The 21,424-nt window shown below is 37.9% G+C and overlaps 1 protein-coding gene across 1 annotated transcript in view; it reads right to left on the bottom strand.

Annotated features, from left to right (window-relative positions):
- The window catches only part of chd8 (chromodomain helicase DNA binding protein 8), a 153,772-nt gene that overhangs the window by 37,387 nt on the left and 94,961 nt on the right, over window positions 1–21,424 (bottom strand). Inside the window, exons 16-26 of the mRNA XM_039746109.1 lie at window positions 16,723–16,866; window positions 16,101–16,359; window positions 15,810–16,020; window positions 15,498–15,693; window positions 15,240–15,407; window positions 11,536–11,715; window positions 6,231–6,341; window positions 4,641–4,837; window positions 4,258–4,457; window positions 2,517–2,673; window positions 2,332–2,421 (exon numbers count right to left, since the gene is read on the bottom strand). Coding sequence (XP_039602043.1) covers window positions 2,332–2,421; window positions 2,517–2,673; window positions 4,258–4,457; window positions 4,641–4,837; window positions 6,231–6,341; window positions 11,536–11,715; window positions 15,240–15,407; window positions 15,498–15,693; window positions 15,810–16,020; window positions 16,101–16,359; window positions 16,723–16,866 — 1,913 coding nt within the window. The remainder of the gene's footprint in view (window positions 1–2,331; window positions 2,422–2,516; window positions 2,674–4,257; window positions 4,458–4,640; window positions 4,838–6,230; window positions 6,342–11,535; window positions 11,716–15,239; window positions 15,408–15,497; window positions 15,694–15,809; window positions 16,021–16,100; window positions 16,360–16,722; window positions 16,867–21,424) is intronic.

The following is a 21,424-nucleotide window of genomic DNA, read 5'->3' as shown; positions in this document are numbered from 1 at the left end:
GATGAATAGATGGCCAGTTGCTCTACTTAAGGATACTCTAAGATTACACAGGATATATAAATATTTTGAAAGTAACAAGTCACACTAGATATAAATAACACAAAGCATCTACAAATCATGATATCAGTGTTTTGACAGATGATTTTGATTTGCTGAACTGTGCAAAACTGTACACATAAATCCATTCATATATCATTGCCTACACTATGTGCTCAATTAGAAAGCACTAGCAGTCAATATTGTTCACTCAAATTAGCACATTTTAAACCAAATTACCACACAATTACAAGGTGGAAACACCTTGAGTCAAAATTGTTCATACACCAATTAGAACCTTAGGTGTTTAACATACGGCTCTCTACTGTAACTTTAGAGTGTCATACGCTATGCTGTTTAAACAGATACATGTATTGTAGCTGTTTGCTCTATTGCACTACAGTATATGCTGTCAAAAATGCATTGAATTACTATCACATATACAGTCACAGAAATATGGAGTTACTGTATGCTCCCATTTTGTAAAAAGACGCTGTACAGAATATGCCTTTACTATATTTGTCACATGCATATTAGAGAGGTGGCGAAGGCTAAAGAAAATGCGTATGATGATAAGCTGTATGAGAGCTGAGCTGTATGAGAGGATGGACATTAAGGAGGGAGAAAAGGACCTGTACCAACTGGCTAGACAGAGGAACCAAGCTGGGAAAGATGTGCAGCAGGTAAGTGTGATAAAGAATGAAGATGGAAATGTACTCACAAGCAAGGATGTTGAGTAGATGGAAATAGTACTTTGAGAGGCTGATAAATGAAGAGAATATGAGAGAGAGAAGGTTGGACGCTATGGATATCATGAATCAGGTAGTGCAACAGATTAGCAAGGAGGAAGAACAGCTATGAAGAGGATGAAGAACGGAAATGCCAGTGGTCCAGGATGATATACCTGTGGAAGCATGGAAGTGTTTAGGAGAGATGGCAGTGTGTGGAGAAGAGTGTCAGGAGCGATGTGTAACAGGCAGGTACCAGTAAGAGTGAAAGGGAAGGTCTACAGGACGGCAGTGAGACCAGTTATGTTATATGGGTTGAAGACAGTGGCTTTGACCAAAAACCAGGAGACAGAGTTAAAGATGTTAAGATTTGAATTGGGTATGACGAGGATGGACAGGATTAGACATGAGAACATTAGAGGGTCATCTCAGGTTGGAGGCAAAAAGAAGTGAGATTGTGTTGGTTTGGACATATGCAAAGGAGAGATGCTGGATATACCGGGAAAAGGATGATAAGGATGGAGCTGTCAGGTAAGAGGAAAAGAGGAAGGCCTAAGAGGAGGTTTATGGATGTGGTGAAAGAATGCACGCGGGTGGTGGGTGTAACAGAACAAGAAGCACAGGACAAGAGGATATGGAAAAAGATGATCTGCTGTGGCGACCACTAATAGGAACAGCCGAAAGAAGAATAATTATCAAGTAAAAGAGGTTTTAGTGGGGCAGAACAAACAACATTACTCACTGCCAGTTTGTACAGCAATGTTTTGAAATGATCTTAACAGTATATAAGAAAGACTTTGTTATAATGTATGTGTTTTTGAGGGCTTTTGTGTTATGTCTGAATGCAAAGTTTAGTTTTTCAGAAAGATCGTGCATGGTTTTGAGTGGACAGAAAAACTTTAATATCAACATCACCATGTATAGTAGAAAATCATCTGAAAATGTGATGATCCTATAATCCTCCTGTGCTTTCGTTCCTTAGGAATTTGCAACCACATAATTTTTTGTAACAGACAAGTGGAATCCTGTTGACATATTAACTATCATATTCCATTTGTGATAAGGTATTCTAGGTTGTGTGTTTGAGTATGCTACTTCTGGGAGGTAGCCCATCCATAATACTGTTATGCAGGGTATCGGATCCTTATACATTTGTGCCAGCACATCCTATACCAACTACAATGACACATGTTTACTCATGCCCATTTTCCTACTGAATTCTCAATACTTCTTCATACGTGCCTGCCTGCCTACCTACCTTAAATAACTCGGCTTAAACATAATGCTGACACCAACTGATCAGCCACTTACATGGGAAAAGTAGGTGTACTTAACAAAAAATTTACCTTTCAGTGTGACCCCTCAACATCCCTGTTTATTTGGATTCTTTCACTTAGTCTATCTGAGGGACCATTCATTTAAATTCACAAAAACACAAACAAAAAAACTAAAAAAAAATCTCAGGGTTTACAGAAATCAGTTACACATCAGGATCTCTGCAAACATCAATACACTCTCCAACAGTTAATTTCAAATGAAGATTACGAGTTATTGACTAAAACCTTACCTGGCATAGACACCACTCAATACCTTCTCTGCTTGGTCCCCTATTACTTCCTGTTTCAGATAGTACAGCATTCGAACACGTAACAAAACCCTAAGAAAGAGGTTTTAGTACAAAAAATGGATAAAGATGCCTACATTTCCAAAAAGAATACTTGATAATAAAAAACTGAATAAGATTGCACTTACTTGTTACATTGGTGTTTCAAATGTTTCTTGTAGCTGTCATCCACAAACAGAGAGTCTGGGTTATACTTGCGAATCCAGTCAGCCTTGTGCATGTCAAATGTGCTCTGTGCCTTCACCTTTTTGCCTTTACGTCCACGTGGTACTGGAATGGAAAGACCTAGAACAAGAAAGAAGCAATGTTATCAAATGAAACTACCTAACACAGGGAATACATTGGCTATGCTAGAAGTTGCGATAAACAGCAATGTTTTCTGCTTAACACTTCTGTAAATACCAAAGTCTTACACTGTGGGCTGACAAACGAAAAAAAAAAAAAAAGATTTGGGATTATCTGGATGAATCCAAACTGGCTTCAGAAACGTGCATATTGCGTGCTTTCATTCGTTATTTTTGGCATTACTGATAATAACCTGAAGAAGTTTGTTTAGACTTCTCTGTATACAACATCTAGCCTTCAGATTTTGGCATGACATTGCTCTTATGAGATGCATCTTTGGTGGTGTTGAGCAAAGAAGAAAAACTTTATTAATGCATTACACAGTGCTTTACAATGTAAATAGAGCATAAAAAGTTTTTTCTATCCACATATATTAGGAACTATGGCTAATGTAGAATGAATTCAAAAGATAAAAATGAAAAACAATTAAAACAGATGTATTTATATGTTATATTTTGTTCAAGTCCATGATGTCTTATCCCAAATAAAAACAGTTCCTTTTGTTACTTAATGCTAATTTGAATGTCATGGGATGTTTCAGGTTGTCATATCCTATGCAAACGTTACTGACAGCCACAGTCTAATCAATTTTTGGCTCAGTAGCTTAAACTGGAGAAGCTGACAAATGGCTCCTGAATCTTAAAATTCTTGCTGACAATGACAGTGGTGCTCGAAGGCTCATTTAAACTTAATGCAGTAATAAATTTCAGATCTTCCATGTGCGTAAACTAATGGAGTCAAAGAAAAGGTGGAGAAGCCAACAACTGCTGTTATGTGTCAAGATCTGCATGTTGTGTACAGTGTAGCTGTGGTATTTTGTACAGAACATACTCTGGTGAGATCACTCAAAAATATTATGCAGTCACTCTAATGATGCTGACTGTGTCAAAAAAAATATCTTTTATTGAAAGTGACATATGGTAAATATATCTGCCATATATTGAAGCAATTAGCAGGAAGTTACAAAGTTAAAAAATGATAAAGGACAAAAATCTAATGCTTAGCCCAAGAAGCTTAGTGCAAGAGACTTAGACTAGACTTAGAAATACGAATGAACAAAATCACAACATGTTGACAGATGATAGGGTAAGTTGTATATCCATAAAGATAGCAGAAGAACAGACAACCTGAAGCAGCCCTGAGATGCATATTGAAGAGGTTTGTTTTAAAAAGTACTTATTTGTGAGAGATGAAATGTTCATGAATAAAACATGAGAAGTTTGTAATTTGCAGGTTCTATTTTTATCCCTATCCTGACTAGACAAGGTTTATCCCCACAAAAGAAGTAAACAAAAGTTCATTAACAACAGAAAACACACATATTATTTACTTTAGTTTTTGCATGGCATCACAGGATACCAAAGTTTAATAAATATTTAATAGTTTTTTGTGCAGCAGTACTAACCACTGTGCCATAATATAGTTAAAAATAATTACTTAGTGTATATATTAACAGGTCAGATCTCCCAAAAAACAACACATCACCACATTTTCCTGACATTTGTTGATGTCTATTTTACATACCTGAATGGTTTTGGAGCTCTTTGGTACGACCATTCTCAGCAGGAGAAATTAAATCCCAGATGAAACCTTTAATATTTTCATCACCCTTATAATGCAGAAGGCAGTAGACCAGAATAGCACGGCAAATAGTTTCCATATCTCGTTCTGTCATTCTGCGCTTAAAACGTCCATGTGTTAAGATATCTTTCCAACGGCCCCAGCTTAACAAAGAAAAAGAAAATTAAATAAATTCATTAACCTTAAACGACTAAATCACAATGCAATGTCACTTCATGTCTGCAATTTAGTTCAAAATGCATTTATTTTTCTAGTTGGACAAAGACTGTAAACCTGCCGTTAATAATTTAACAAGCAGAGGTGTGATTAAATAAGCCAATTCTTACCCATACACAAGGAGGTGCTTCTCAACTCGGAAACAGTCAGTCCTGCCATAACCATGGTGGCGGTCATGACGACGGGACCTGGGCTTTTCATCCTCTTCACTATCAAAATCTGAAAACTCCACAATATCTTCATCCTTCAAAGAACTAAACTGGCGAGTCTGCTTCCTAATACGTGGTGTATCAATAACAAGGGTGTTCTGGACAAGGACCACAGAATACACAGATTGAATAATTTGCTACTCTTAAACTATAAAAAAGCAGTTAAGAATGCATACATACAAAGAATAAAACAATCCAAGGCAATTACATGAAAACAAATTTTTCTATTTATTTTAACACTTTTTACTGAGTACATCCTTAGTGTGCTTGTATAAATGAATCACTATAATATACTAACAGCAAATACTTTACGTGCACACAGTTAAACAGAATGATTGTTGAATTAGTAACAAAAATGAATCAAGGCACCTTTATATCTAAATAACCTTAAAATTATTTCTTCTCTTTAAGTGGCCAGAATGCAATACTCAACAGTATTCCTGGGGAAAACGTTACTCTGGGGTTTCACAGTTGGTAATAAAAGGTAAAGGTCACAGTTCTGGTGGTGTGGACATTTTTCCTAATCCTAATTGACCAATATCATAAGTAAGTGGCACATTAAAAGTATATGTTCACTAAAACAGAATTTATAATAGAAGGTTAAAGCTGTTGACAAAAATCTGTTACAGAAAACACAGTTGACACAGCACCCTGTCTTAAGAGTTTTAATTATTTCTTTATGTTTGGAAGCTGTTACAAATATATACACAAAGATTTGAGAAAAACTAGGAATAGATGTTTGCTTTTAAAAAATTAGATATTTTTTTGCTTTGAGCCCTCTCCGACTATAACCTATTGTTTATGGGGGAAGAGAGTAAGCTTTATATTTGTCAAAAATTTTGATCTCCAGTTTTTGATGGATCTTGACGTTTTAAGGTCCCCTGATAGACACATACTCGTTATCGAGATATCAGTGTGTCTGTGTTTCAGAGTTTCTTGAGGAAAGTCTAGAACTAAAATGACTGGACGGAAAAATACCAAACTCGAAACTTAAGCCTGTTTTGAGAAGGCGATGTGCTTATTAGTTTTTGAGCTAAATTGAAAAAGAGAAAGAGGGAACCCACAAATATCGTAAATCTGCAATTAATTATGAATTTTTCTCATCAATTGCTATTGGAATGACTTATTTTATAATCAGAAAGATCAGCATCAGCGCGATAAATAATTACTGAAATGTTATAGAATAGTTTGGATAACTTGGTTCCTAGGGCTATGTCTGAATTTGTTTTTAAATAAAACTACCACTATGCATTTAATACTACGGTCACCACTGATACAGGAAAAAAATGTTTATTTCTGCTCCTTCTGCAGATGGTTCTCACTTTCTGGGCATGTATAACAGTGGATAACAAAAGCCCTTACTAAAATGTTAATGACTTGTTGATCTATAGGTGCTCTCAGAAATTACTTGTTATGCACACAACACTTAAAAGTTTTGTTATTTTGCCTACAGTTAGTTTTATTAATACATTAATAAAAAGTCTCACTCACTTTTCTGTTGACTGAATCAAAATCAATATCAGCTTTCTTGGCCCACTTCTGCCAGAAGTTTGGATCATCCAATGATATGTCTGATCTGTTCTCTGAAGCAACGAAACTAGCCTGTAAAGAAATTAGCCATCTTAAATACAATGAAAACACTAAGGTAACTAAAATTAAAACTAATATTTAACAAAGTTCCTTTCATGATGCACAACAAACCAAAACACTTTACAAATGCTGGATATAACACTGAATCCATATACACAGTTTAAGATGAAGAATACAGTATTCAGTGAATAATGATTTTTTTTTTTTTGGTTGACACAATTAGAAATAACATTTAGTATGTGTGTATGTTTACAGATATTATACAGTGTGTGTTCTTTAAATTAAGATGTTTTAACATGCACAAGCTGAAATGTATGACTGTATTAGTGACCTAAAAAGAAGAAAATGTCATGTAACGCTGGATAAAACATTACCTGCCTTCTTCCAGTATGTGGATTGTAAAACTCGGGGAAACAGGACTATTGACCTACTATATGCAAACGTTAAAGACGCATACAGCGCCACCCCACTGCCTGCGCTTGGGAAACCTGGTTCTGCTTCAGCCTCAATACAAACCAAGAGTGAGGGCGCTACCTACAACTACACGCTCATTCAGGAAGTGGTCCCCTGAGGCATATGCTGAGATCACATAGTGAGAACATTGAAGAGGCTGTTGAATGCACAACTGATTACATCAACTTCTGTATGGACATTGTAGTTCCAGTAAGAACAGTACGCTGCTATGCTAACAACAAGCCATGGATTACAAGTGACATCAAAGGCCTTTTGAATCAGAAGAAAAGGGCTTTTAAAGGTGGTGATAAGCATGAGCTGAAGTGCGTGCAGAAGGAACTCGAGTCCAGCTCAGGGCGAAAGAGCAGTACAGGAGAGAGCTGGAGCAGAAGTTGCAGAAAAACAGTATGAAGGAAGTGTGGGATGGGATGAAGATTATCACTGGCTGCAGCTCAAGCGGGTGCCGCAATTGAGACAGACGTGGAGAGAGCAAACCAAATGAACAACTTCTTTAATAGGTTTGATCACAGTAACCCACGCTCACCTCGGAGTACTGCATCCTCCAACCATCCTTCTGCTGATACCAGCATAGGTGAGACATCCCCACCCACAATTACAGCAGCCCAGGTGAGCAGAGAGCTGAAAAGACTTTGTGCCAGCAAAGCAGCGGGTCCAGATGGTGTATCGCCACGATTGCTGAAGGCCTGTGCGTTGGAACTGGGGAGTCCTCTACAGCGCATCTTCAACCTGAGCCTGGAACAGGGGAGAGTCCCGAGGCTTTGGAAAACATCTTGTATCACTCCTGTCCCAAAGGTATCACGTCCTAGTGAGCTGAATGACTTCCGGCCTGTTGCTCTGACGTCACATCTGATGAAGACCATGGAGCGGCTGCTGCTTCACCACCTGAGGCCACAGGTCCGTCACGCCCTAGACCCTCTGCAGTTCGCATACCAGGAGAAGGTGGGAGCGGAGGATGCCATCATCTATATGCTTCATCGATCCCTCTCCCACCTGGACAGAGGCAGTGGTGCTGTAAGAATTATGTTTTGGACTTCTCTAGCGCCTTCAACACCATCCAACCTCTGCTCCTTAGGGATAAGCTGACTGAGATGGGAGTAGATTCACACCTTGTGGCATGGATTGTGGACTATCTTACAGACAGACCTCAATATGTGCATCTTGGGAACTGCAGGTCTGACATCGTGTGCAGCAATACAGGGGCGCCGCAGGGGCCTGTACTTTCTCTGGTCCTGTTCAGTCTATATACATCAGACTTCCAATATGACGCGGAGTCCTGCCACGTGCAAAAGTTCGCTGATGACACTGCTATTGTGGGCTGCATCAGGAGTGGGCAGGAGGAGGAGTACAGAAAGTTAATCAAAGACTTTGTTAAATGGTGCGACTCAAACCACTTACACCTTAACACCAGCAAGACCAAGGAGCTGGTGGTGGATTTTAGGAGGCCCAGGCCCCTCATGGACCCTGTGATCATCAGAGGTGACTGTGTGCAGAGGGTGCAGACCTATAAATATCTGGGAGTGCAGCTGGATGACAAATTGGACTGGACTGCCAATACTGATGCTCTATGTAAGAAAGCTCAGAGCAGAATATACTTTCTGAGAAGGTTGGCATCCTTCAACATCTGCAGTAAGATGCTGCAGATGTTCTACCAGACGGTTGTGGCGAGTGCCCTCTTCTACGCGGTGGTGTGCTGGGGTGGCAGCATAAAGATGAAAGACGCCTCACGCCTGGACAAACTTGTTAAGAAGGCAGGCTCCATTGTAGGATTAAAGTTGGACAGTTTGACATCTGTGGCAGAGCGACGGGCACTAAGCAAACTCCTGTCAATCATGAAGAATGAGTGTCATCTCCAGACAGAGGAGCAGCTTCAGTGACAGACTTTTGTCACTGTCCTGTTCTACTGACAGACTAAAGAGATTGTTCCTCCCCCACACTATGCGACTCTTCAATTCCACCCGGGGGAGTAAATGCGAACATTAATTTTATTTTAATTCTTTTCATTTTTATTACTATTTAATTTAATATTGTTTCTTTGTATCAGTATACTGCTGCTGGATTATGTGAATTTCCCCTTGGGATTAATAAAGTATCTATCTATCTATCTATCTATCTAGATTACACTATACCAAAACTACAGCACATGGATAAGTTTATTTTTAAGTAAATGAGCTTTTGGGTTAGTGCTCATATAAAAACGGCAGGCTACAGTAGGACATGCTCTGTGTATAGTCGTGGGCACCTCATTTATATAAAACCCTATTTTTATTGTTTGTTTTGTTACAAACCTTAAGTTGTTTAAATTACTAATTGTGCAATCTACTGTAAGTAGATGATGTTAATTAACAATGCAATAATATAGCATATATAAAAGTGACATGTTCATGCAAATCAAAAAGAATTTAATTTTGCAAAGCCACACAACTTGCTCCAACAGCAATTTAAAACTCCCAGTTGGGTTTTTACAGCAAGTTTTGCCATGCTTTTAAGCTGCAATGACACTTATATGGTGTTGACAAATTTCAACAAATTGAACTGTGTGCTTATTAGAAAAAAGGTATCTTCTCCTACTTCTACTGTGAAAGTATTCTACATCATCACAGAGCATTTCTTTCTGTTATAGGAAAGTTCATCCACAGCAATTCACAGTTAGCAAAAAAGTGTAGAAAGGAAGTAATAGTAATATTGTATATACTGTCAAAATGTGTCATTTGTGTGGTATATCTTTAAGCACGGTAAAATAAACAATCCCAACGTCACAGTTAGGACAACAGTAGTGTGATTCCTTGTGGATTTTCTTCACAGACTGATCAGATTTTGAACAGCACACTGAATATGTGGGATTGACATAGGCATCACTTTCAGATTCATCAGAATCACTTTCGATTTCACTATTCGTTTCACTTTCACTGCCTGCAGACAGAATTATTTCGTCATCACTGCTCATATAACTTTCAAGAGCTTGTAACACCTAGTATGCTGAAAAATGAGTATGAGACGCCATTATGAGGCTAGGAGAAGACGCGTCTGCACCATTGCTTGGGTTACACTCGAGGATGACATTAACACCGTTGGTACTTTTACAGCTCAAGTAATCCTCGGGTCTAATGCCTATGTGAGACACATCTATACAGTTGCCCGAGTGATGCTTAGGACTAATGCTTTAAGAACCGTTTATACTGATCGAGTGACGTTCAAGGCAAATGCTAAGAAGTTTAAGTATATGGTAATTAATGAAATATCAAATGGAAACTATTGTGAAGTGTACTTACTATGGTTCATAGTTAAAGCATTATAAATATAGTGGCCAATTTACAATGCAGAATACCACTAACTAAACTAAAAAAAAAAAAACTTACAAGTTATAAGTTGCAGCTTATAAATAATCAAATGCAAATGAATTTATATAGGCCTTTTGATGTTCTTCCACTAGAAATGACCTTAGTACACTGTATCTATGCTCTTATGTTAGTCTACTTATGTTACAGGAGAAAATACAAGAGATTTTCATAACACTCCCATATTGTGTATAAATTAATTTATTTTTACTTGAGTCAACTTTTTGTCATTTTACCTTTACACTTTTACTGCCTAATCAGAATGAATATCAAACAGTGCTTTTCCATTTCTGGTTAAAGTACTTTACGTATTAGGAGAGCAAAGAAGAAAGTAAAAACTGATCACAGATTCGACACTGCATGAAGATTTACATTGACCCTATTATCACTTTCTTCATTGGCAAAGCTAGGAAAAGCTAAGGTTACCCTAAGCTTTGAGACATAGTAGTCAGTGCTGGGTAATTACCAATTGCTGCAAAGTCACATGTTTAAATCACAAGCACGAGCCAAGTAAAGAACAGTCAAAAATGCTAGTTTGTTCATCCTCCATAGTTTATCATGAAATAATCACTGACTAGGAATAATCCCCCATTAGGAATATGCTGGTTGTCTGCAGAAAGTTAATATACGGCCTGTCAGGCTAGTTCAATTCTTCACTAAACTGGCAAGATATCTCTGCTGTTGAGCAGCTTTAAGATGTTTAAAGCAAACGACTGTAAGATCTTTTCTTGTTTTAACCATTTCTCTCTCAGATGTAATAACCTACCACTGATTTGTGGTCATTTTTTGTTTTTCTTATCTTGCTCGTTAACTTACAATATATTTATGACAATCTGCTAATGTATACATCCTATGTTTGTGTCCAGTTTCTAGAGTTCCTAACTAAAAATGTCTGAGTAAGCAAGAAAAGGAGTTCAAAAAATGAACTTTAAATTAGAACCGAGTGTACTTTACAGTAAACTGACAGTTTTGTGGATATCCTGGCCTGCTTGTATCTTAATTAAATTCTCAGAGAAGTCTTGTTAAGTTGCATTCCATCTAAGTTTACTTACTTGTTTGTGTAGTTTGCATTGAAAAACATCCAGCTAATTGCTTACTATTTTATGAGCCAATTTATTCTTCCTATAAAAATACGACAGTTTTCATGGCTGGCTTGTTACTTACGCAGCAGTTTTACTTTACTAACTGAACTCACTGACTCAATCTCTTTAAATGTAATGTTTTTACTATCTTCGACACATTAACTTTTTTCTACCTGAAAATTGCACTCCTTCCTAATTAGCCAGCAAGCTGTTTACACACAATGGTAATTGTATATCAAATGAACAGAAAGTTTAACCATTTTCACTGTGGTATACATTTTATACTCAGGTGTTAAGGCTTCAAAGACACTTCACCTTCGCAAATGTGGAGCCTTTCCCCTCAGATTCAATGGTTATGGTGGTAGTTCTGCGCTGCAAAATCTGGTCAATATCTTCCTCACAGAACTTGTTTCCTTCATCTTCCTCATCCATAATGGCTGCATATGCTCCCTTTCTCAGCAGGTCTTCAATTTCTTTCTTGGAGAATTGTTGGATCTTTCAGATGAAAATGAGCAGACAGATATGTAAGTAGTATACTCTGATTTATAGCACATTATTTAAAAGACAAAACTACAAATGTATTCTTAAGATTTTTGCACATTTTACACAAAAACATAGGAATATATTTATTAATTGGACTCATAGCAAAACTGACAGCAAACACCAATTCAATACTAAATCAGTTTAATGTTGGCAGAATTCCCCCTCCCCACCACAACCATATCTGAATTGGTTTCCTCATACGTTTCAGCCCTAGAGATAGTTAGGCAAAACAAACATGGATTCAGATTAATTTTTTTTTGATAATTTGAATGGATGATTAAAATTATACCAAACCTGTTCTCCAGATCATGTATGCCTTTTTAGAGTTCTGCACAGGTTGTATTTTCTTCAGTTATTACTATCTAATATTCATACCAATATAAGTGGAAATGAATGTCAATTTGTTTTACAATCTAAAACGACATGCCATTAATTGGAATTGTTTAATGCACAATAAGTCGTTCCTGCAGAGGATATGGTAATAAAAGAACTGCAGGCAACGTTTTTGAGTAAATAAGTTTACTGACACTTACTATGATTAATTAATCCATAAATACGCAGGGAGAACCTAAAAATTCCAAACAGAACGTGGCATTTCAAGGCAGGCATGACAGCTCTGCACTACCACTCTGCCCAAGATAAAACATCCAAACTAAACCTCACCCTGAGTAAAACTAAATGTTTGCTTATAATGTCTGTTCAGTTCTTGTCATGTGATTGCATGCAACACACATGCTCAATCTATCTCCTCCTAGTCCAATCCAGAGCACACGTGCATTAACACACTGGCGGCAGCAAGCAATATCATTGTGAAATAAGCTTACTTATAATGAAAGAATGTGAGCAATCTTGTGACTATTTTTAAACTTATTATCTAGTTGTCTAGAGAACAGAGACAGCAAATCACCTCTGGACATCGACATTCAATAACGTTAACAGCAGTCCTTAGAGGGGATTTTCTGTGGTGAACTCATACCTCGGGCATGAATGGCTGCCAGAAAGTAACTGAGCAGAGAAGTCTCCTTTTAAATTGGCCGCATCTCACAAAAATGTTTTGCATTTTGCTGTTTCCCTCTTTTTAAAATGATATGGATAGGCTCTTTTCTGTGCAATATCAAAATGTGGAAAAATGTACAATAAGATTTTTGGTTTGAAAAGTGAATGCATTTGGAAAATTGTAATGCTTTTTTTTCACGCCAGGACCCCAGTACCCATATGCTCTATTGTAAGTTACACGGGCAGCATAGTTATTTTTTAAATATATAAAATATGCTTTAGTTTAGAATGCAAAATTATGTTGCAAATTAATATTCACCATGATTGTGAGAAAACATTATTAAGCGATCTAGCAGTCTAACCACATAGACATGAAACAAAGCCTTGACACATACTTTACCACATACATTTAGGATAAAGTATATCTATTACAAAGTGACAATGTAATAGGCTTTGAGGTTGAGCACACTAAATTGCTTAACTAAACAATTTTGGAAAAAGAAAAAAAAAATAGATTTTGCAAAACTGAAAAAACTTCTGGGCACCCTCATTGTTGTACTTGGATAATACCATCTTTCTTCCCTTTTACAGTGATTATTCCACCTTGGCGATAATTCAGGCAAATGATCATTTATACCAGGGGTGCCCAATGCGTCGATCGTGATCGACCGGTAGATCGCAAAGGTAGTGCAGGTAGATCACGTTGCATTCAAAAAAAATTTTTTTTAAGGTTAGTCTATCATATATCCTCCCTGTGCCATTTGCCACTTGATTTTCATACAGGCCAGTCTGAGATCTCTTTTCTTCTCACACAATGGTCATCCTGCATGCACAATCAAACACGCAATCTACTGCAAAACTCCGGATGTGATCTAGTTAGCCTTCCTATATCGACTAAAGAAGGGATTTTAAAAAAACTGTTTGGGGCGGGTATGGGCTGGATGTGGAATTGGAAGAGGATTTTTTTTCTCACAATGTCACAATCGAAGTGCTTTTGTCTGACGTCCGAGGTTCGATCCGCGATGAGGGGTCCAGTGGAGTGTGTACGCCGGATGAGCCCAAAATAGGGCGAAATACGTGTCGAGTACTCTTTGCATTATTTGAAAGTTAACTATGTAACATTCTATGATCTGCTTCTCGCAACTGAGAGGGCACCCGTGGCGCATGTCTGCTGACTTGCAGACCAGCCAGACGCATTACCTGGTAGGTAACCACCCATACAATCAGAATGTGATTCAGACTTCGAATGATATATATATATATATATATATATATATATATATATATATATATATATATATATATATATATATATATATATATATATATATATATTTATTATATATAATCATTCGAAGTCTGAATCACATTCTGATTGTATGGGTGGTTACCTACCAGGTAATGTATATATTATATTATATAATATACAATGGTACCTTGGTATACATCTGCATTCACTGCATTCAGCACGCAGGAACTTAACTGCGTACTCTGATTGGTTAGCTTCTCAGTCATCCGCCAATAGCGTCCCTTGTATGAAATCAACTGGGCAAACCAACTGAGGAAGCATGTACAGGAAGTAAAAAGACACATTGTCCAGAACCCGAAGCAGCGAAAAATCTGCGTTATATATTTAGTTATGCTTTCATATAAAATCCATGATAGAGTGAAGCTGCGAAAGTCGAAGCGCGATATAGTGAGGGATTACTGTACAGGTTAAAACTTGGCCCTTTTTTTTTGAAGGTGCACGCCCGGTATACCACACGTGTTGTTCTAGCACACGAGTCGTATTCCAAACAAAGGTCGTATACCAAGCAAAATATTTTGCCTCTAAACAGGACGTATACCAAGTTGGACTTATTCCAAAGCAGATGTATACAGAGGTACCACTATATATATATATATATATCATTTTTAATGTAGGTAGATCATTTCGACCTGGTCATTTTAAAAGTAGCTCGCAAGCCGAAAAAGTGTGGGCACCCCTGATTAACACCAACAATGTGTTCGACTACAGAAGTGATAATAAGAAGCAGCTAAAGGCAGCTTAAGCTTAAGACAGCTAAAGGGCTTGAATAAGGGTAATTCCATGCCACACCAGGAGCTAGCGAAGTGCACTAATCCTTTCTTTCCTCTGCAGACCAATTATGGGAAATTCTGTCCGGCCTCAATGACATCAGTTCTGATCACGATCCTGATGATGCCACTTTCAGTCATGACTCCAATGATGACACTTTCGGTCTCAAAATCACTATTTCTGGTTAATGTCATGTTTACCTCACTTCCTCTACGTTACTTTAACTTTGAACAACCATAATCGGTGAGAACAGGAAATAGAACAGGTATTGCTTTCTGAGAAAAAAATATTTTTTCCAATGGTAACCTCAATAATACCAAAGTAAACCTTAAAAGGACCAAAGGACAAAACTATAAACAACCCTGTTTCCACCAAAGGCATTTCTCAGAGCAAAATTACCTACCCCATTGACACTGTTCTCCTTGCCACTCATCGACTGAAGCACAGCTTTGTCAAGGCCTAGCTTCAAGCTGGCTTTATCAAACATTTCTCTCTCATAAGAGTTTCTCGTGATCAGACGATAAACCTTAACTTCCTTTGACTGACCAATCCTATGACATCGAGCCTGGGCCTAAAAAAGGTAAGAAAAAAAAAGGAACATTATTAAGCAGAGAAATTAAAATATGAACAAACTAAACACAACTACAAGTATAACACAAACCTGAAGATCATTTTGTGGGTTCCAGTCTGAATCAAAGATAATACAAGTATCAGCAGCAGTCAAATTAATTCCAAGGCCTCCTGCACGTGTGCACAGCAGAAACACAAAGCGGTCTGAGTCAGGCTTACTGAATCTATCAATTGCTGCTTGACGCAGGTTTCCACGCACACGGCCATCAATGCGCTCATACAAATACCTGAAAGGAAATAGAAAATGCAACTGAATCTAGTTCATGTTTAAATTATTCAGTATTAGCAAATACAGAATGTCCTTCAGTTATAAGAATATTTATTTATTTTTTTTATTGCTTACCTTTTTTGAATGAGGTAGTCCTCCAGTATATCAAGGCAACGCACCATCTGAGAAAAAATTAGGACCTTGTGTCCTCCAACCTTCAACTTTGGCAGCAGTTTATCAATTAGAACCAACTTGCCCGCTGAGCGAACCATAGCATTAAGGTGGAAATCTGGTGCTAATGGATCATAAACCTCTCGCAGCTCTGAGATAATCTTTTCCTCTGCACCTGGAGATAAAATAGGTTTTATTTAAAACAGCTCCTAGAGCTTAAAGACTACCAAGTTTGAACTGAGTAACCCCTCTTACCATTTATGAGATAGGGATGATTGCAGCACTTGCGAAGCTCCATCATGGTGTTTAGAAGGTTAGGAACATTGTTTGTCTGACCTGCCCCTTTTGTTAAAAAGGTGAAGTTCTTCTCTAAAATGGCTCGATAATATTTCTTTTGAATGATAGTGAGTTCAACTTCTATAATTGTTTCTTGTTTTGGAGCAAGGTTCTTCTCTACATCTTCTTTCAAACGTCTGAGCATCATTGGCTTCAAGATGGCCTGCAATTTTTGAACCTGAAAGAAAAATAAAATCATGACAAAAAAAGAAAAGCCAAAAAAATGGAAGCAAGCACAATTAATATGGACAATGATGATGATGGTTTTAAAACTATACAGCAGCTGCAGTGGACAAAAAAAATCAAAGAGCATTTATGATATAATTCAGGGTGTGCAAAAGTATGTTTTACAGTTGTGAGTACACAAGGCCAGTAATTTGATCACTTACACGATTGCACCTAAGTGTACTATGCCATTCTTTTATGTTAATAAAGTTAATAATAAAGCTATTGTAAACCTACATCTCTTTTTCCATACAAACAAGTGTAAACCTACTTTTGCCCACCCCTGATATAGTCATATAATTCAGTTTACATGTACCTGTTCCTCTGTCTTCAGATCCCCAAAATCTTTCAGAAACTCAGACTCTGATGGGAACTGTGAAGGCTCAAGGAAGTGCAGCAAACTGAAAAGTTCTTCAACTGTATTCTGCAGAGGGGTTCCAGTCAGGAGAATTTTATGTTCCTATAAAATTAGAGAATACATGCAAGAGTGTTTCCTTGAACATTTCATAAAAAACAAAACATGATGAGGAATATTAGTACAAGACTAGGGATTTCATTCCTGGGAATTCGGGAATCCCGCATGTCATTCCCGGGAATCCTGGGCACCCGGGGATGACACAGTGCATGGCATCTCACATGTTAACGGTTTTAAAATGACCGACACTTATTTTTAATAAAACTACTGCAATATGTTGACACCAATAAAAGACTAACCTTATCCACAAGCAGTTCATGCTGTCATATAAGTACAGGTATCTAGTTAGCTGCAGTAATAAGAGCGTAGAATGCACGTGTCCAGCGTGCGGTCGTTTAGGTGAGAGTGCATATTCGTGCAGAATAAGCCAGCCGCTGAGAAAGCGGCACAGTCATCAGATACTGATACACTTGTTCTAAACAACGCCTGCGCTTGCCGTTGTTCTGAAACACCACAATTTCAGCTTTTACTGATGCATCCAGTTTCTTGTCATCATTTTGTGATGGCAAGCTTCTTGGTACAGATAATGCGGATGACTGACGCATTGCAATTTCACGTTGCTGTTCAAAGCTGTTGTCTGACAGACGTCAATTAAATCTGCCTCGTCCTGGCATTTGTGAGCTGCAGAGTGCAGACTCCTCCCAGTCCACTGTGCTCAGTCTAAGTGGAAGTCGGGAGACTGACTGCTACTGGTCTGTTGTTCACTGAATTAATCGGAATCAGCAACACACTACTCCATGGGCCAAAAAACCGTGCCATTTATAATATTTTCAACTAAGTAGCTAATTGATCGATTTTTTTGCTTTTACACGCTAGCACCTGTATATACAAGTTTCACTTTTTGTATATTACATTCATTCATTACATACATTCTGACGTATTTCAAATGTTTATTTCTTTTAATTTTGATTATAACTGACAACTAATGAAAGTCCCAAATTCAGTATCTCAGAAAATTAGAATATCAAGACCAATGCAAAAAAAGGATTTTTAGAAATGTTGGCCAACTGAAAGGTATGAACATGAAAAGTATGAGCATGTACAGCACTCAATACTTAGTTGGGGGCTCCTTTGGCTTGGATTACTGCAGCAATGCGGCGTGGCATGGAGTCGATCAGTCTGTGGTACTGCTCAGGTGTTATGAGAGCCCATGTTGCTCTGATAGTGGCCTTCAGCTCTTCTGAATTGTTGGGTCTGGCATACTGCATCTTTTTCCTCAGAATACCCAATAGATTTTCTATGGGGTTAAGGTCAGGCGAGTTTGCTAGCCAATCAAGAACAGGGATACCATGGTCCTTAAACCAGGTACTGGTAGCTTTGGCACTGTGTGCAGGTGCCAGGTCCTGTTGGAAAATGAAATCTGCATCTCCATAAAGTTCGTAAGCAGCAGGAAGCATGAAGTGCTCAAAAACTTCTTGGTAGATGGCTGCGTTGACCATGGACATCAGAAAACACAATGGACCAACACCAGCAGATGACATGGCACCCCAAACCATCACTGACTGTGGAAACTTTACACTGGACCTCAAGCAACGTGGATTCTGTCCCTCTCCTCTCTTCCTCCAGACTGTGGGACCTTGATTTCCAAAGGAAATGCAAAATTTACTTTCAGCAAAGAACATAACTTTGGACCACTCAGCAGCAGTCCAGTCCTTTTTGTCTTTAGCCCAGGTGAGGCGCTTCTGACGCTGTCTCTTGTTCAAGAGTGGCTTGACACAAGGAATGTGACAGCTGAAACCCATGTCTTGCATACGTCTGTGCGTGGTGGTTCTTGAAGCACTGACTCCAGCTGCAGTCCACTCTTTGTGAATCCCCCCCACAGTTTTGAATGGGTTTTGTTTCACAATTATCTCCAGGGTGCGGTTATCCCTATTGCTTGTACACTTTTTTCTACCATATCTTGTCATTCCCTTCGCCTCTCTATTAATGTGCTTGGACACAGAGCTCTGTGAACAGCCAGTCTTTTTAGCAATGGCCTTTTGTGTCTTGGCCTCCTTGTGCAAGGTGTCAATGGTCGTCTTTTGGACAACTGTCAAGTCAGCAGTCTTCCCCATGATTGTGTAGCCTACAGAACTAGACTTTTGCAGGTGTTTTGAGTTAATAAGCTGATTAGAGTGTGGTACCAGGTGTCTTCAATATTGAACCTTTTCACAATATTCTAATTTTCCGAGATACTGAATTTGGGACTTTCATTAGTTGTCAGTTATAATCATCAAAATTAAAAGAAATAAACATTTGAAATACATCAGGCTGTGTGTAATGAATGAATCTAATATACAAGTTTCACTTTTTGAATGGAATTACTGAAATAAATCAACTTTGTCATGATATTCTAATTTTATGACCAGCACCTGTATATGCAAGCTTGGCTGTTCCCGGGAATTACAGCAATTTCATTCCTGGGAATGCGGGAATGAAAAATGTCCGGGAATGGATTCCCTATACAAGACACATATTAGTACAGTAATCCCTCGCTATATCGTGCTTCGACTTTCGCGGCTTCACTCTATCGCAGATTTTAAATGTAAGCATGTCTAAATATATATCACGGATTTTTCGCTGGTTCACGGATTTCTGCGGACAATGGGTCTTTTAATTTATGGTACACGCTTCCTCAGTTTGTTTGCCCAGTTGATTTCATACAAGGGACGCTATTGGCGGATGGCTGAGAAGCTACCCAATCACAGCACGTATTACATATTAAATAAAACTCCCCAATGATATACGTTCGCACATTTCAAAGCTCTAACAGCCCGTATTGATTTTTGATTGTTTGCTTTTCTCTGCGCCTGACGGAGGGGGTGTGAGCAGAGGGGCTGTTTGCACAGAGGCTGTTTGCTTAGAAGATACGGACGCTCCTCTAAAAAATGCTGAAAAGACTACCTTCACATTGATCCCTTCACTGTGGCGGCTTTATCGCGGTGCTTCGTTAACTACGGCCCTATTGATTTTTGTTTACTTTTCTCTCTGATATTCTCTGCTCCTGACGGCGCTCCTTTGAAGATAAGATATGTTTGCATTCTTTTAATTGTGAGAAAGAACTGTCATCTCTTTCTTGTCATGGAGCACAGTTTAAACTTTTGACTAAAGGATGTTATTTCATGTCTAGAGGGCTCTAATAATGTTAAAATCGTATTTAGAAAGTCGTAAACAGGTTTTCTATGCTCTAACTGCGAAATTATTTATAAATAAAGATTTATAAATAAAGAATCCTACTTCGTGGAAATTCATTTACCTGTCTGGAGCGGATTAACCGAGATAAATAAGGGTTTACTGTATAACTGTGCAGAGAATATTTATAAACAGTGTGGGAGAGTTTCTAAGGGATTAAAATATATAAAAATAACCATACAAACATATGATTTCTACTTCGTGGATTTTTACCTATCGCAGGGGGGTCTGGAACGCAACTCCCGCGATCGAGGAGGGATTACTGTATTTATATAGACACTATGCATTATCTATAAGCCACACTACATGGTATCTACCTTTATATAAATAAAACAAAATCATGCGTACCAGTGATAGTGAAAGATTGTGCATGTTACCAAGCTGCCATCTCTCTTGCTACATTAGTTATTTACAGAGTGTTTTCAAAAATCTTTTACATTCATTTATATTTACCTTGACATTACTGGCAAGTCAACTAGCCGACATGATCTCCACAGTAATAATGAAAATTAATTTACTACTTCGTGATGATATTTTAACCAGTCTCTCCTGGAGAATGAAGCAATTAATTTTATCAGTATGTTACTTGCCTAACTCATCCCAATAGGGTCTTTGATCAGTGATATGGAATACTAAATGCAATCCAAAATCTAGATCCAAACCACTAGTGGAAATATTACATCATAAATGTGCTCGTTTAATTGCTGTAAATGTGACAGAGAAATAACAGAGTTAACAAAGAAAAAACGTATAATAAAATAAATCAAGGTCTGGCATGAAGAGTCTGCTGAGTGCCAAGAGGATTGTTTAAAACTAATAACACTAAGTGTACTATCTTTATATGAGTAAAGAGCTGACAACAGCAAACTGATGAACACCATAAGCAGGTATTTGTAAAATTACTATAAATGAAGTCAAATAAAGCAAACGGTACCCTAACAACAAGCCAGGGGTCACCAAAGATTAAAAATTACTACTAAACAGACAGAATTAAAGAAATAGGTGAAACAGTAAATCAAGTGTGTAAAGATGAAACTATGATAGGACTGACATTGATCTGTGAAATGTGAGAACCTGGACTTATCATGGAATGGTAAACATGATACCCAGCATTCATTGCAGAAGTAGTAAAACAGTAGAAACTAGATCTGATTATCAGCTGCTTCAAAAAATCAATTAATACCATTCATTATTTTGCCGAGATTATGTCAAGAAAGTTCTCCAACAGATTAATGGTAGGGAAAGCTAGCCCCAGTAAACCAGTAGACTCCTGCTTCAAAACAAGTGTGCTCAACACTGTATTTAATATTTCAGATGACTATAAAATTACAACAGATACAACTATACAATTAAAGACCATTGTAGTTCCAAC

This window comes from Polypterus senegalus, chromosome 1 (genome assembly GCF_016835505.1).
Source record: "Polypterus senegalus isolate Bchr_013 chromosome 1, ASM1683550v1, whole genome shotgun sequence".
NCBI classification, from domain to species: domain Eukaryota; kingdom Metazoa; phylum Chordata; class Cladistia; order Polypteriformes; family Polypteridae; genus Polypterus; species Polypterus senegalus.
Note: the sequence above shows the minus strand (reverse complement) of the source record. Positions and strands in the feature narration are given on the sequence as shown.